This window comes from Neofelis nebulosa, chromosome 8 (assembly GCF_028018385.1).
Source record: "Neofelis nebulosa isolate mNeoNeb1 chromosome 8, mNeoNeb1.pri, whole genome shotgun sequence".
Lineage (NCBI taxonomy): Eukaryota > Metazoa > Chordata > Mammalia > Carnivora > Felidae > Neofelis > Neofelis nebulosa.
Window position 1 is genome coordinate 90884109 of NC_080789.1, and position 17383 is coordinate 90901491.

The window sequence follows — 17383 nt, forward strand, 5'->3', positions numbered from 1 at the left end:
AAATGGAATCATATAATATGTGGTCTTTTGTGATGGGCTTCCTTCATTAAGAATAATGTTTTCAAGGTTTGTTCTTGTTTTAACATGTATTAGTATTCATTCCTTTTTTTATTATTGAATAATACTACATTGTATGGATGGGCCACATTTTATTTATCCACAAATTAGTTATTGGCCATGTGAGTTGTTACTCCTTTTTTGTTGTTATAAATATTGCTGCTCTGAACATTCACATATGAGTTTTTGAGTGAACATGTATTTTATCTTGGATATATACTTAATAGTGGAATTGTTGGGTCATACAGTAACTCAGTTTTTAATATTTAAGGAACTGAAAATTGTTTTCTAAAATGATTGCACCGTTTTACACTCCCACCAGCAATGCATGAGTTTTTCAATTTCTCCACATCCTTGCCAACACTTATTGTTATTTGTCTTTTTGATTTTGATTATAGCCATTCCAGTGAGTATGAAGTGGTATCTCATTGTGGTAGAAAAAGAAAACCCTTTCACCTCCTTTTCCATCCCAGAAGTTTTGGAAAGTACACTAATTTAACATAAATCTAACTATATCAGTTTGAAAAGTCTTTTGCGTCACTCTCTCTTCCACATTTCTCCTCTGTAGGACCTTGAGAGAGAAATCAGAATAGAACTGGTCGCCACAACTCTTCTCTCATTCTAGAGATTACAGACTTTCTTTATGGCATCACTGAACTGATGCTATCAAGACAGATTTAAAAAAGCTCGTCTTGGCTTTTAATAAAGAATAGAAGCCAAAAAAGAGCTGTTTCCCCAAACTAGATAGCCAGCTTCCACACTTGTTCCCATACATTTATCCCTAACTATAAAAAGACATCATTCCTCCACCCCTGATTGCATCCTTGTGTATTTTATTCTGAGAGACTATCTGGAGAATAAATAACATATATTTATATATTATTATAATTTATTCTTATCATTATCATTGGCATATTAATTGTACACCTACTATATGTGGGATATTTTGCCACACTTTGTATACTTCAATAATAAAAGATATGGTCCCAGTTATTCAGGACTTTTTTTCTTTTGAGAGGGGTCAGAGTAGAGAATTTAATTTTTCCCTATTTAATTTTGTTGTTATTTCTGTAAGAGTAATGTAATCTTCATGTAATCTTCACACAAGAGACTGTGACCATTAATTATACTTACAGTTTAGCACTGGAGACACAATTATAGCTTAGATTTGTTTAAAATTTGTATTCATAGTTTACATTTGTCTAAATTTAATGTCTATAGCTATTGAAATTGGGAACAACCAGAATAGCTATTGAATTAATCATATAGTCCTATTTTTTTCTCTTCAAATTTTCTCATCAGTAATACCATGATTGTTTTTGCAATTCTTACCTAGAAGTCAGAAGTCCAAGTGCTTCCAAAGGGCAAGAAAATTTCCATCTTCTCAAAATGGTATGCATTTCTGAAACAGTTCTTTCATCCCATCCAGGGGCACTGCCCAAGACCAAAGGAAGGGAGCAGTTTTCATTATTGCAGTAGAAACGATAAAACCATAAGTATCTTCTCTTTTCCTCAGAGAGTCTGCAAAACCAGATTGGAAACTGTAATTTGTTGGAGTTTGCTCCACTAAAAAAATGTTACAGAACAAAATTTTACTCAGTGCTTTGACTTTTATTTTACTTTACTTTGGAAAACAAGTTCTTTACTTTCTTGGAACAATTTGAGAGTTTATTAGCTTACTTCCCTAACTTTGTTCTTTTATAGAAAAATAAAATAAACTTCAGATAATTCATATTTATTTTTTCTTCCTCTTACCTTTGTCACTTAAAAAACAACAACAACAACAACAATGTCATTTTGGTTAACAAAATCTATGCCTCCTTTAGGGCTGACCAAGTTTTATCTGAATCCTGCAACGTGTACTACTTAGAACAGAGGTAATCTCTTACCTTCTTTACAAATTAATTTAGACCCAAATGGGCCCGTGAAGAAATGTCATCTTTTAAAGATGATATTCCTTCATCTCAAAGCAAGTTTCATCAGAGTTCAGAAAACTCTGCTCTAAACTTTGAAAACAAAGAAACTCAATTCATCCCTGGATTTGGGCTTTAAATTCTCATATTTAGCTGGAAGTTTGGAGTTAAAATGCCAGTGAATAGGATTTATTTAAATGCCCAAGTGTTTCCCCCTGGAGAATGGTTCCAAACAGAAGATGGAAATCTAGGACTAGGGCCATTGACTTGCTGACAGTTTATCATGTTTTGCTCACACTTCAGCAGAAGCATTCAGAACCACAGTTCAACTGGAGGACAGCATTTCTCACATGACAATGACAGCTTTTGAACACTGTCTCCTCCAAACTGACAATGCTGCTTAGCTTAAGTTAGCTAAAACTTCCAATAAGGATAATGAGAAATATTAAAATATCTTAAAGGCTTACATTTCTCTACATTTTTAAAAGCCATCTTAATCTACAAAATAAAAGGGATGGATTATAGAGATTTTTAAAGTATGTTTTGGGCTCCTGTCCTGTTTTGTCACTACCTTCCCCACCAGACAGTCCTCAGAAGAAAAAATGCCATGACAAAGTTATTACTGAATTATTATTGAAACAAATTATTTTGCTCTGATTAAGTTTGTTTTTCCCCAATATTGAACAAGACATATTTGTTTTACTTTCTTTTATTGAAGCATAATTTACATCAAAAGGAATGCACACACGCAGTTCAATAAATTTTAACAAATGCATGTACTGAATGAAAACCACATTCCTTTCAAGATAAAGTTTTCTCAAGCAAACAAACAGAAGCAAGCACTGGTAGGATTGCTTTCACTCTGGATTAATATTGCCTACTTTAGAACTTCATAAATATTAAATCATAGAGTAAATGCTTTTATTTATAGCCTCTCTCATTCAGTATAATGTTTTAAAGTTATCCATATTATTGAGTATATTAGTAGTCCAGAAATTTTAATTAATGAGTATTATTCTTTTATATGAATACACCACAGTTTGCTTATCCATTCTCCTATCTGATAGACATTTGAATTTCCTGCTTGGGGATATTATGAGTAAAGCTGCTATAAACATTCGTGTGCATGTATTAGATTGGATAGATTTTTCATTTCTCCTAGGAAGTTCCTAGGAGGGGGATGACTGGGTTTTATGTCAGGTGTCTGTCTACCTTTAAAAAAAAACTATTTTCTGAAAATGTTTGTAAAATTGTACATTATTATATGCCGAGTATGATAGTTCCAATTATACCACATTCTTGCCAACACTTGATTTTGCCCATTTCAAGATACTATCATTTTAATGGGTGCATAGTGGCATCTATATCACTAATTTGGGGAGAATTAGAATTGTCATCTTAACAATAGGGAGTATTCTAATCAATGATATGATATAACCTTTTCTTTCATTTCTCTTAGAAAAGTTTTATACTTTTTAGTGTAGAGGTTTTGATGTAAATTGAACTTTAAAACAAAATTTTTCTGTTTTTCACTGAAATACAATTGCATTTTGTACATTGATGTTGAATGCTATGATTTTACTTAATCATGTCATCTGAAAAGAGAGGAAGTTTTATTTCCTTCTTTCCCAGTTTTACACATTTATTTTTCTTACCATAGTGCACTGGCTAGGACTTCCAATACAACATTGAGGAGAAATACTTAGATAGATATCCTTGCTTTCCCATCATAGGAAGGGGGAAAACATTCATTCTTGCACCATTTAATATGATGTTGACTTTAGATTTTTTCCATTGATCTAGATTTAACTCAGGATTTTAAAGTTGAGAAAGTTCTATTCTATTCCTGGTTTCATGAGTTTTTATTATGAATGAGTGTTAAATTTTATCAATTGTTTTTTTCCCTAAATCTATCAAGATGACATAAATTCCTCACATATTTTTTTCCATTTTTAAAATTTTAATGTAGGTGAATCCTTATATTTAAAACATATGACTGTAAACAGAATAAAGTTTTATACTGCTTTTGTAATGTAGGTGACAATTTCTTGCTTTAAGTTAGAGTTTTTATTCTATTTATATTTAACATAACATGGATATAATTGGTTTGATTCTACCATATTGCTATTAGTTTGTTGTTGTTCAAATCATTTCTTTGTCCCATTTCCCTTTTTTTTCCTGTCTTCTTTTCAATTTTTTCTTGGTATTTCATTTTCGTTTTCTTCTTAGCCCGTAAATGTGCACTTAAAATTTGGGGGTGTAGTTCTCTAGAGATTTCAGTATTATCTTTCAGTATATCACAGCCAACAGTTGATAAATATTATACCGCCTTATGTATAAGAACCTTAAAACAGTGTTTCCATTCTTCTATTTCTCATTTTTATTACAGTTGTTATACATTTTAATTTTATATATTATTAAATTTTTTGTCATATTTATTTTTGAGAGAGAGAGAGAGAAGAAAGAGAGAGAGAGAGAGAGATAGGGCATGAGCGGGGGAGGGGCAGAGAGAGAGGGAGACACAGAATCTGAAGCAGGCTCCAGCCTCTGAGCTGTCAGCACAGAGCCGGACACGGGCTCAAATCCATGAACCATGAGATCATGACCTGAGCGGAAGTCGGACACTTAACCAACTGAGCCACCCAGGTGCCCCTTAATTTTATATATTATAAATGCAGCAATACATTATATATTTATATAGTTATAAAAATATAATTAATTATTTTTTAAAGAAATTGTTAAATATGTAAGTAAGAGTAATTTTATTTCCTACCTATTTTCCCTTTATGATGATTTTCATTTATTCTTATAGTTGGAGCTTCATCTAGTTATCATTTTCTTTCAGCTGGTAGTATTTCCTTTAAGATTTCTATGGTACAGATAAGCTGATCATAAACAAATTCAGCTGTGTTTAACTGAAAATGTTTTCATTCTGCCTTCACTTTTGAAATATAATTTTACTGGTTATAGAATTCTAAGTTGATAGATTTTCTTTTGCCCTTCCTAGATGTAAGATAATATTCTACTATCTTTCAGCTTCCATTGTTTTTGATGAGAAACATGCAATTCATATTGTGGTTGTTCCCTGTATGGAATTTGTTCATTTTCTCTAATGCTTTAAAAAAAATTTTTTTAAGTTTATGTATTTATTTTGAAAGAGAGAGAGAGAGAGCATGCACACAGGGGAAGGGCAGAAAGAGAGGGAGAGAGAGAATCCCAAGCATCTAATCCATGCTGGCAGTGAGGAGCCTGATACGGGGCTCCAACTCATGAACCATGTAATCATGACCTGAGCTGAAATCAACCGTCAGACACTTAACCGACTGGGCCTCCCAGTGCCCCTAAAAATTTTTATCATATGTTCAGTTTTTAGAAATTTGACTATAATATGGGTATGCATGTGTACTTGATTGGGAGTTGCTAAGTTTCTTATATCTGTGGGTTGAATTTTATATTTTTCATTTTAATTAATTTATTTATTTTTTCTGTGGTTTCAATTTTAAAACAAATTTGTAAAATTTTGACTATTATCACCTTTTCTTTTTGCCTTCATCTTTCTCTCCACTCCTGTGTGTCTAATACATATATTGTCAGTCTAACAGGTCACAAGAATCGAACACTCCTTTTAGGATTATTTTTTTCTGTACTTCAACATGGCTAATTTTCTATTGCCCTCTCTTCAAGCTCACTGTTGTTTTTTTTATTATGAAATCTATTAAGTCTTTCCAGTAATTTTTTAAAAATTTAGATACTGTGTTTTTTCCAGCTTTTAAATTTCCTATTTTTTTACTGAGATTTCATTTGTTCAACCATATACATCTTGTTTTTGGAAATCCATAGATGTCTTTATAACAGTTGTGTTGAAATCATTTTCTACTAATTTTAAAATATCTGGATTTGTTTCTGTTAATTGCTTCCTCCTATCCCAGGCTATGATTATATATTCTGGAGTCTTCCTATGTCTAGCAATTATTGATTTTATGTTAAATATTTAAAATGCTCCATTTTTGAGAGTCTGCATTTTGCCATCTTTTGGGTGTTGAATGTTTCAATTTTTTTAGTAGGCAGTTCAAGTACTAGCAGATGAGCTTCAGCCTTTTGAGACTTGTTTTTATAATATGTTACGTTGGGCGTAGCATAGTTTTTAATCTTGGGCTAAAGTACACTTACTCCTAATATGCATCTTTCTGACTTCTTTATTGAATGCTTGAGGTGTTCTGGGATCTTTCTTCATTCTATTGGCCAATATTTCTATGTCTCCCAGCATTGTGCAGTCTGTGGAATCTGTATCTATTTCACTTCTCCCTGTGGTGGTTCCTTTGCAGGCCCTGCAAACTCTCTACCTGCTCATGAGTAGCTTAGTACTCAGTTACATATTTCTGCAGCTCTTATCCTATACATCTTCCTTCTCTTTACTATTACACACTAGAAATTCGAGCTGCCTCAGCATCATTAAAATCTGATCTCTGCCCACTTTTTTTTTTCTTTTTTAAATCTCAGCAAGACCTCTTCTTTGATTATGGCTCCCAGAGCCATAATGTAGAAAGTGCCTCTAGGCTGAAAACCACTTTATTCATGAGCTCACCTCAAGCCCTGTCCAATTTCTGAAATCAGTTATTTCATATGTATTTTCTCGTGTCATATTCCTTTAAGTTAGGAGGATAGGTGCGTTTCATGGCTAGAAGTGGAAGCATTAATTTCTTTCAAAACAAATATTTTCCTATCTTTTTTTCTAGAATCTTCTTCATACTAGAAACATTTTTTTACTTGTCATCAAGAATATATATTATTTTAGGGGTGCTGGGGTGGCTCAGTAGGTTAAGCCTCTGACTCTTGCTTTTGGCTCAGGTCATGATCTTGCAGTGTCATGGGTCTGAGCCTCGTGTCAGGCTCTGAGCACTGACCATGAGGGAGTCTGCTTGGGTTCTTCCTCTCTCCCTCTTTCTCCACCCCTCCCCTACTCACACTCTGTCTCTCTTAAAATAAATAAAAACAAAACCTTTTAAATATATATATATATATTAAAATTTTTACAAATATTGTAAGTATATTTTCATTGAATTTCATTGAGTCTGAACTTCCTGACTCTGATTACATTTGATCAATTTGAAAGAAGGAACAATTGTCATCAACTAAATGACAAAATGTGGTATTTTGAAACAAGTAAATCTGATTCTTTTTTTTAAGTGAATCTGATTGTAACACAAGTTTTATCAAATTGAAGGCTGTTCTTTTTCAGAATCCAGAATAAAATTGTCCTGGTTTGAGGTTAATAATTGTATTTGAGTAAGTGAAACAGAGGAAAATGTTGCTTGTTTTATGTGTAAATTATTAATTTAAGTAGAAACTGAGGACTGAAACAAGTTGAGATTCACTGGGGTAAATTTAAAAACACAAACTCCTAATATTTAAAGGAAGTTACTGTCATTATTTGTTGCTTTGATGTTTTTTTGCTTGAATATATTTAAAATTTCAAAGCATGGCATCTTTTTCATATTTAAAAAATCCCCAATTAAAAATATATTAGTCTGGTATGTGACACATTTGTTAAATGTAATCTTTTATATTTTTGAGTAAGTGGTAGGAAAAGATGCTTCACCTAGTTGACAGTAGTTTAGTATAACAATGGATTATCAAAATGTATCATAAGGACTATGAGAATGTCCATCATTTACAACCCTTAAGGTAACTTTTTATATCAGATACTATGTGAGGGAACTTTATTCATTATAACATTTATTTTACAAGTAGTATTTAAAACAATTTTTGTTAATGTTTATTTATTTTTGAGAGACAGAGACAAAGAACGAGCAGGGGAGGGGCAGAGAGAGACACCCACACACAATCTGAAACAGGATCCAGGCTCTGAGCTGTCAGCACAGAGGCCGATGCGGGGCTCAAAACCACGAACTGTGAGATCACGACCTGAGCTGAAGGCTGACGCTTAACCGACTGATCCACCCAGGCACCACTTACATGCAGTATTTTTAAGCACAGCGTACAGTACTGGAAATATAGCGACAAACAAGATAAATGGGTTTCTTGCTCTCTCGATTCTTACAATTTAATGAGGAAGACAAGGAAAAAATGCATTAATGAAGAAGATGACAATAGATTGTGTTATGTGTGATGATAAAAGGTAATAAGGTAGAGAGTAAAGAGAAAAAGGTCACTAGATAGGGGAGTCAAAGAACTCTTTGAGAAGATCACAGTTCAGTGCACACCTGACCTACAGAATGAGATGACTCAGTTGTGTGGAGAACTGAAGAAGGAATATTTCAGGTAAAGGGAACAACAAATGAAAAGGCCCTGAGACGGGAAGTACATGGAGACTGATGTCACTGGCTTGAGGAAAAGAGTATTACAAAGTGAAATTAGAAATCAGGGCAGCAATAAGATTCTCCAAAACAGAACTCTTGATCATACTGAACACTTCAGTCTGAAATGGCCCAAACTTATTCCTTCTCCAGAAAATGACTCTAACATCTGCCCATTCAATTTTTCAAAACTTTGGATCCTCTATTGACTTAACTTGATTTCTTGCTTTCTCGGTTGGCTTATCCCCTAATTGCTATTACTCATCAAGTCATGTCTTCTCAACTTGCAAAACACGTCTCCCAAATCTAGCCATTTCTACCAATGTCCGTTGTCATCACCCTAGTCTTAACCACCATGACCTCTTGCTTTAAAAAATTATATCAACCTTCTTGCTCTACTGCTTCCATTCTTTCTTTCTCTACAATACATTCTTCAACTTGTGGTACAAAGATCACTCAAAAAGATTATTTAGATCACATTACTCTCTTGTTCAAAATATTTAAACAATTTCTTATTCTTGGAATAAAAAGCTTTATCACATTATATATCATCACAGTATATACTTAAAAAGTTACTTCTTAAGTTTTATGCTTTTGCATGCTATTAATGAGCACCATCAGTGATGGATTAGATATTACCAAGTAGAAAATACCAATATCACTAGTTCTCTTATAGTTCTTCCTGGGATTTGATATCATTTTTCAGAGAATGAGTGCTTGACAAAATTTAAGTACGCATTAGCCACTAATTTAGTACTATTAAAACATGATTTATATCTATTCTCTTTAAATATGCATAAAAATTAAGTGTTGCTTTTTCCAGTCTACTAAAACAACTTTCTACTCAGTTGAAGGATGGTTGAACAATGGTTTATCATTGTTAAACACTGAAATATATCTAATCAGTCTCTGCTTTGTTGTACCAAACTAAACGATTGCCAATCTTTTTATTCATCCTTTGACTAAAGTTAAAGTTGCTAAATGCCATGGGAGAAAAATCTTTAAAAAACATAAAAATTCTAATTTAGCTCCTAAACATTAATTGATCATCCAACAGGTGTCACTTTAGAAAATGAAAGGAGTTTTGTTAGAAGGTTCACTCTTTAAAGATACCGGTGCTTCCAATATGGTTGTTGGTATTATGAACATCAGGCAAAATTCACTCACAAGACCTGGGTCACTTACAGTAAGGGAGACTGTTTCTGTGAAAGTCTGGAAATATGTTTTAAACACTCTTTTGGTGGTTCTTCTGGTTTACTTCTATTCTCTTCAGAATCAAGTTTCATATACTCCCACTCAGTAGCTGGAAAAGCAATCTGAAATAAAAAAAAAAAAGATTTGTCATGTATTGAATACCTCAAAATGCACCATTAATTTAATCTCTATCTTAGGTTTGTAGAAACTAAAGGAAAATTCCTATGTGTCTGTGCTCTTTATTACTTAAAAATATTTTTAAAAGAATCATTAGGGTTTGAACTTGGTATTAAAATAGACATGGTATTTGGAAAATACTCAATTATTTATATAAATGGTATAAATTAGTAATCTGTAATGTTGTGTGAGGAAAATGAGAAAAATAATAAGAATATTTGAGGTTTCATAAATTTAAATATTATGTTTTTGTTTAATGCTGAAATTATCCTTTCTACATTTCAGTATCAAAATGTGTTTCTATTATTAAATGATAAAAATTGCAAATGGTAATTAAAGATTTTCATGTAAACACCTGGGAATAGAAAAATAATTACTTTATGTTGGTTTCTTCCTCAGGAATCTACAGGGCTATGAACGACTCTGTAGACATGAAATCTCTGGTAAAGATCTGTTTTGCAAGTGCATAACCAAATAGAGTATTTTTGCTCTGGCTCTATCATTTAGCTTTATAGATAGGGCTAGAATTCAGGCCTTTTTTTGGGGCAGAATATGCTTTCCATTAAATCATGTTTCAGTGAAAATATGATTCTAGTAAATAAAAAAAACAGTTAACAAAATATACAGTTTCAAATTATGTAAATGAGCTAGATATTTTAGTGCTCCATATGTGTGTTTAATGTTTTAATACATTTTTTTCATATTGAAAAATGTAAATAATTTTTCTTTGCTGAACTACGTTCGTTTGGGATCTCAGAGAAAATTGAGGAACACTATAAGGTAGACTGTAGGATACAGTTTGAAATACAGTTGAATCTATTTGGGTTATTTACTAGAAAAAAGTTTTAGCAATTTTATAACCTCTACAATTTGTTGCTACATTAGTTTTTGGTATAATTTTTGTTATATTGAACCACTTATTACTCCAACATGATAAAAGAACTAAGTCACAGAAAAATAATATTATAATAAATTCTGCCTCTTGAAAAAAAAAGATTAATTTGGGTGTCTTAGAGAGAACTAACTCTAATATTAGCAGGCTACAAGTTACTCTTTGCATGCCCAAATATGTTTAAACACATGAAATAAAAATACTAGAAATCAGGGCACCTGGGTGGTTTAGTCAGTTAAGTGTCTGACTCTTGATTTCAGCTCAGGTCATGATCTCATGGTTCGTGAGATTGAGCCCCATGTCAGGCTCGGTACTGACAGCATGGAGCCTTGGAATTCTCACTCTCAATCTCCCTCTCTCTCTGCCTCTCCCCTGCTCACATGCGCTCTCTCTCTCTCTCTCTCTCTCTCTCTCAAAATAAATAAATAAAAAAATACTGGAAATAGTATTTGATGAGCTAGTTCCATTTCATGTTGGTTTTAAGTAGAGGGCAGGGTGGGTGAGGAAACTAAAGCTATTGGATGAAAATATAGAAATATCCCTTTGCACAAATATATAATAAAATTTGATATATTTCACTTACAAATTTTAAATTTCTGATATATGAGTGACACCTTATACAAATTGCATTATCTCATATGTTATGGAGATAAAATTACTGGTTCTTGAGCCATTGATAGAAAAGATTAGAATCTCTCTCAGATGACGTTTGTTCTAATTTTTCACAGAAGTGAAGTTCCCCTAAAGTGTATGTCATTATATTTGCTCTAGAATTTTTTTTGGGTACCACGGATTATGGAGGATATAAAAAGTATCCTCACCTTCAGAGAACTTAAAGCCTAATTAAGAAGACTCTGGTCTTCTTCTGTGATTATGATTAATTAAGCCTGCCTTTGGTCTCAAAATTATTTTTAATGGAGTAATCCCGGAGATCTCAAATGTCTCCATTGCATGTGCCATGATACCTATTTGTTACATTCCTGCCTCAAGCATTGAGGATAAACTCCTGATTGCAAGAACAATAACAACAAAAAATTATGAGGCTCTTTCTTCTGGGGTATGGGAAAATATTCATACCTGATCATCAACCCTCTAATTCACACCTCCTTATATACTTGGATATTGGTTTCTTGTGTTTGGTTTATCCATCTTGTTTCACTTCCTCTCCTCATCCTTCTTCATTTACACTTGACCACCATGGTTCCTACTATGATTTCATGACTTGGAATGCCTTGAAGGAGCTTCTGTGAATGTCCCTAGCGTCCATGGCCATAGGTGCCCATGGACCTAGCGTGGGGCCCCATGATTCTGTCAGCTTGTTCAAAGAACTACTCTCTAGACTGTAGATGTATTTTGGATTTTATAAGGCACACAAATATTAGACCAGAAGGGCTATAGTAGTTCAGGGGCAAGAAAGCATACCTACCAACTGGATGGCAGTTTTGGTAAGTCTTAAGGAAGGAGTTGTAAAAGAGGGATCCATAAGACACTTCAGCAGAGATGGTAAAGAAAAAACAAAACAAAACAAATCTCTGATACATTAGGATGCAAATGTACTGTGTTCAAAGGACTCATATCAATAATAAGAATGTTGCCTCCCCCTAACATTGTTGATAATGAAAAGTAAGCCTGTAATAAAATGTTAGGTAAAGTAAAATACTTTGGGTGAGTGAGTAAGGAAGAACTGGTTTAAGAAGAAGGCCACTTAGGGGTGCCTGGATGGCTCCACCAGTTAAGTGTCTGACTTGATTTTGGCTTAGGTCATGATCTTATGTAGATTGAGCCCTGCATCAGACTCCCTGTAGTGACAGTGCAGAGCCTGCTTGGGACTCTCTCTCTCTCTCTCTCTCTCTCTCTCTCTGCCCCTTCCCCACTCATGCTTCTGTCTCTCTTTCTCAAAATAAATAAATAAACTTAGAAAAAAGAAGAAGAAGGGCACTTACATAAAAGGAAAAACCATACACTCTGGTATCTGGATTCTAATAAGTGGACCAAAGTGTTAAGTTTAGAAACATCTGTAGATTGGGTGATTATAGTGATCAGAGGTATAGATGCACAGCATCAATTTTAGAAATATTAGATATCAGGTACTATGCTGGATTCTGGGGATAAAACACTCAATGCTTTCAGAAATCAAGAAGTCAGTAGGAAAAACAAGTCAATGAGAAAGAAATATGTGGCCCATGTGTTGAAAAAAATCTTATTGGTTATTATGTGAACACAGAGGAAGGGCACTTAACCCCACTTAGGGTAGAAACAGAGGAAAGCATGTGGGAGATATTCCTATAGGAGAGACTGTGGATTCTAAAAGATGAATATTAATTACACAAAGTCAGAGGAGGGGTGGGCAGTGGATGGTGAAAGGAAGAAGGAGGGCACACTGCAAGAGGAAACCGTATTTGTAAATGCACATAAGCTAAAAGCAGGACAGTGCATGTCAGAAACAATAACATTTTCAAAGTTGCTGGAGCTTGAAGTGTCAGACAAGGAATGGTAAGAAAACAATGTGTGTGTGTGTGTGGGGGGGGGTCATACTGTAAAGCATGACTTAATTCTCTAGGTAGTGTTCAGTTATTGAAGAGTATAAATATAAGAGTAGCAGGTTCAAATTTAAGTTTTAGAAGGGTCACATATGGATTCTGAATGAGAGAATGACAAAGCTAAAGGCAAGGAAACCAGCTAAACTGTTGTAACCTAGGAGGAAATTTCTGAACTAGGGCAGATGTGGCAAATTGAGAGGATACACTTAGGGAACATAGGGCGATAAATTGGCAGGATATAGTATATACTGATTGAGTAGGGATAAACAAGGAGGAGGCAAATGAAACAAGTGAGGGTATATGGGGGACATAAACATAAATAATTCAGGGGGTGAAAGCAATTTGGAGAGGAAGGTGAGCTCAGTTTGGGATATGTTGTCTTTGAAGCTGTCTATGGAATATCCAGTTGGGAGTTTTAGCAGGTATATGGCCATATTTGCCTGAAGCTTGTGGTGTGAAAGAACCTGAACTAGAGATAGACTAAGAAATGAACCTGGATACATACTGTGAACAAAACCTTAGTAATGAATAAGAGCTAGCAATTCCAGTGCTATGTATGTGTATGTGTATTGTATATGTATATGTATATGTGTGTGTGTGTATATATATATATATATATATATATATATCCAAGATAAATGAAAACATATTGTCTACACACAAATTTGTACATCAATGTTCACAGTAGTGCTATCTTAATAGTCAAAAGGTAGAAACAATCTAAATGCATATCAACTGATGAATGGATAAATGAAGTGTAGTATGTCCATACAATATAATATTATTCAACAACAAAAAAGGAATGAATACTGATATATGCTCCAATATATATGAACTTTGAAACATTATGCTAAGTGAAAGAAGCCAGTCACAATAGACCAAGTATTATATTATTTGATCTATATGAAATGTGCAGAATAGGAAAATCTATAATGACAAAAAGTAGATTAGTAGTTTCTTAGAGTTGGAGGAAATGGAGGAATAGGAGGTGATAACTGAAGTTATGGGATTTCTATTTAAAGTGATGAAATGCTCTAAAATTGATGTTGATGATAATTGTACGTATCTTTGAAAAAACTAAAAAAAACCTCAAAATACTATATTGCACACTTTAAATGGGAAGATTATATGGTATGTGAATTTTATCTCAAGAAGGCTTTTTAAGAAATTTTTCCAGGGAGAGTATATATACTGAGAATAGCATTGGGTAGCAGATGGAACCTTTGAGAACTTGTCAACAGAGAGGATTAGCAGAAAGGGAGCCTGGGAAGGAAACAGAAAGGAAAATGAGAGAAGAGTACTCTGTAATGGGGAAGAGAGAGTGCCAAAAGTTGCAGAGAGGACTAGTATGAAGAGAAGTGAAACCACTGGATAGGCCAACTAGGCCTATAAACCAGTAAAACCAGAAAATAGTGAATGTAGACATGAATAGGGGGATGGGGTAGTAGAGGAATATAGAATAGAGCAAGTGCAACATTGATTAAAACTCTGCTTTTGATTCTTAAATTGTGATAGAGCCACTGTACTACATTGTATACAGGGAGAGGTAGGAAGTTGATCCAGGTAAATGGAATCATGCAATAATCTGTCTCCATTTCTGAACTCAGATCTACTTCACACCATTCACTGCTTCTGGTCTGTGCATCAGCCATAGAACCCCCTCCCCTCCAAAACAATGATGGACTTGAGGGATTCGGGTTCTGTGCCATATCACATCCCTTATCATACTAGGGTGGCTACCATGTGGCAGTAACTGTCTAATAAAGACGATCAGAAAAGTACAATCTTAAAGAAGTTGGATAGGCATAGTGTAACCCTTTCATTGTACAGAGGTGAAAATAGGTTTGGTGATTTGTTCAAGGTCATGAAGTTTTTTGTTAAAGAGCTAAGACTATAATCTAGATTTTCTAACTCTGAGCCTGATGTCTTTTCCCTGAGACCCATCTTGATTCCTTAACACAAACACTGGTTGCAGAACTCTAATTTCCTCACTATAATCTTTAGGTTGAAAGATTCTGCTCTAAATTTAGCTGTGTATAATTAAAGTGATTTTGGTCCTTAAGGGTTTTAACTTTAATACCTTAATAACTCCTATTTTATTTTGTATATTTCATCATTAATTAAAAATATCCTGAGAAGTTTCCTTGTATGTCTATACCATTTGAAATTATTTTATAAAAATTTATTGATTTAACTTTTTGCATACTTTTGAGTGATTTACATGCCTCTCCTTTTTTTATGTAAGATAAATTTAGTTATGGCTCCAGATGTCTACTTGAAAATCTATGCTGCTATTGAATACTTGAAACTTGTCCGTATATTCCACTTGCCAGGATCTGTGTTCTAAAGGAGCTATTCCTCTCATCTGAGAAGAATCATCTGTTAGTCTCCCTTCTTCTTCCACCCCCACTACTCCTGATAAAGACCCTTCTAATCATAACTTTATATCCTCAAAGCTCTGGTAATGATCAGACTTGGAAGATTCTCATTAAGCTGAGGTAGTTTGAATCTGGCAAGGAATAGTCTGATAAAAAAAAATGCATTGTCCTCTTAAAAGAAGGTAGTTTTCCTGTTACAATGGGACATCTACTAATCAATAAGCCATCATATGTTGAGTGTCTATGATGTTGTGCCAAGATCGAGCAAACACTTATTCATCATCATGTCTGTAAATTGGAAATAGACCTTTGGTTACTTCTTGGTGAGGGCTTATTTCAGAGTGGAAGCCGCATTTTTATTGGTATTATTTTTCTCTTCCAGTTTCAGCATCTTGCTATCCATCTTGCTAAACATTGTCCCTCACCCTGAGCCTAGAAACTTAAGAGCTTAGAGGCTCCACTATCTTTCTTTAGAGCAACTATGCTCAACTGAGGGCAACTTTTATCCCTAGAGGACATCTGACAATATCAAGAGGCAGTTTTAATTGATTTAGGTGCTACCAGCACGTTAGTAGATAGAAGCCAAAGATATAGCAGTTCTCAGTTTTTCCTTATAGATATGGAAAGTTCACATTCCCTGCACTTCCATATATGGGAGTGGCCATGCTTCATGTATCAGACCAATATGATCACTTATAATGATGAACACACAAGGAGCTCTCAGCAGTAAGGACCAAAGCTCAGAATCATTAGCCACCTCTTATTCATGATTACAAATCACAGAAAGAAGAGAGACCTTAAGAAAAAAAAAAGTATGTTGGATAGATTTTGTTTGAAGTTTCTCCCCCACTGCTGAGCTAATCACTAGTCATACAGGAAACACAAACTTGAAGTATTTTAAGGAAACATGACACAATGCAGAGACAGGTGTAAGGTGTCAAGTTAATAATATACACCAATGACTGTTTTCAGACAATGGACAGGAAAATGAATACACATAATGAATATAATAATGGCAATGCTCCATCCCTTTCCTTTATGATCATGTTTGGTGGAGAATGGCTTGAAATTGCTATTATGTAAGCTGGGAGAAAAGTGCTTTGAGAGTACTGGATACAAAATAAAAGCACCAGAGGTTTTATGAATCCCAGCAGGTTAGAGAAAGAGAAGACTATTAAAATGTGTGATCCTAGAAGAAAATTGTTTCTATAATTGACAAGCTACTCATCAACCAATACTTTACATGAATACTTTTTTTTCCTTGCCATACATATTTTAATCTCATAGTCTGACACTTACCTGTAGGGTCACTGGGGATGGCTGGCTTATATCCCATACTCCTGGAGCTATCATTTCTATGGGAGGCTCACTCTGTAATGTCATGCTGAATAGCATAGACCCGAGAATGGACTTGCTACAAAAGACAACACATACAGACATACAGGAGTCACTTCATAAGGGAAGTTTTTATAACCTATAAATATTTTCTTTTGAAATGTAAACATAACCAGCTATTTTAGTGGCTTCATTCAGTAGCTAGAAAGGAATACAATATTCTATAAGCCTAGAAACTGATTAGTAGTTAATTTCTAATATACCACATGCATGGCTATGTTCACAGATAGCTACATTTATTTTCCACATGAGAAAACTGTTTCCAAAATAGTTTCTGACAGGTAGAGTTTTTCCTTAATTTCCAACAATATTGATTATAAGATAAGACTAAGAATCTTAGATTTATATTCTTGGAGTTATGAGTGCCTCAAGTCAATGAAGACATCAACTCTTCAGAACATTTTTTGCTCCACAAAATGACTAAATTCCTTGGGCATCATTAAAGGTATGAGCTCTAAATTTATAGAAAGAAAAGATTTAAATTAGCATGTGATCTGAAGATTCAAAATAGTTGTAATTC

General features: G+C 34.0%; 1 protein-coding gene across 1 annotated transcript in view; it reads right to left on the reverse strand.

Annotated features, from left to right (window-relative positions):
- Positions 1-17383, reverse strand: part of PIK3C2G (phosphatidylinositol-4-phosphate 3-kinase catalytic subunit type 2 gamma) — a 352823-nt gene that overhangs the window by 216416 nt on the left and 119024 nt on the right. The window contains exons 14-16 of the mRNA XM_058743529.1: positions 16768-16882; positions 9473-9603; positions 1390-1578 (exon numbers count right to left, since the gene is read on the reverse strand). Coding sequence (XP_058599512.1) covers positions 1390-1578; positions 9473-9603; positions 16768-16882 — 435 coding nt within the window. The remainder of the gene's footprint in view (positions 1-1389; positions 1579-9472; positions 9604-16767; positions 16883-17383) is intronic.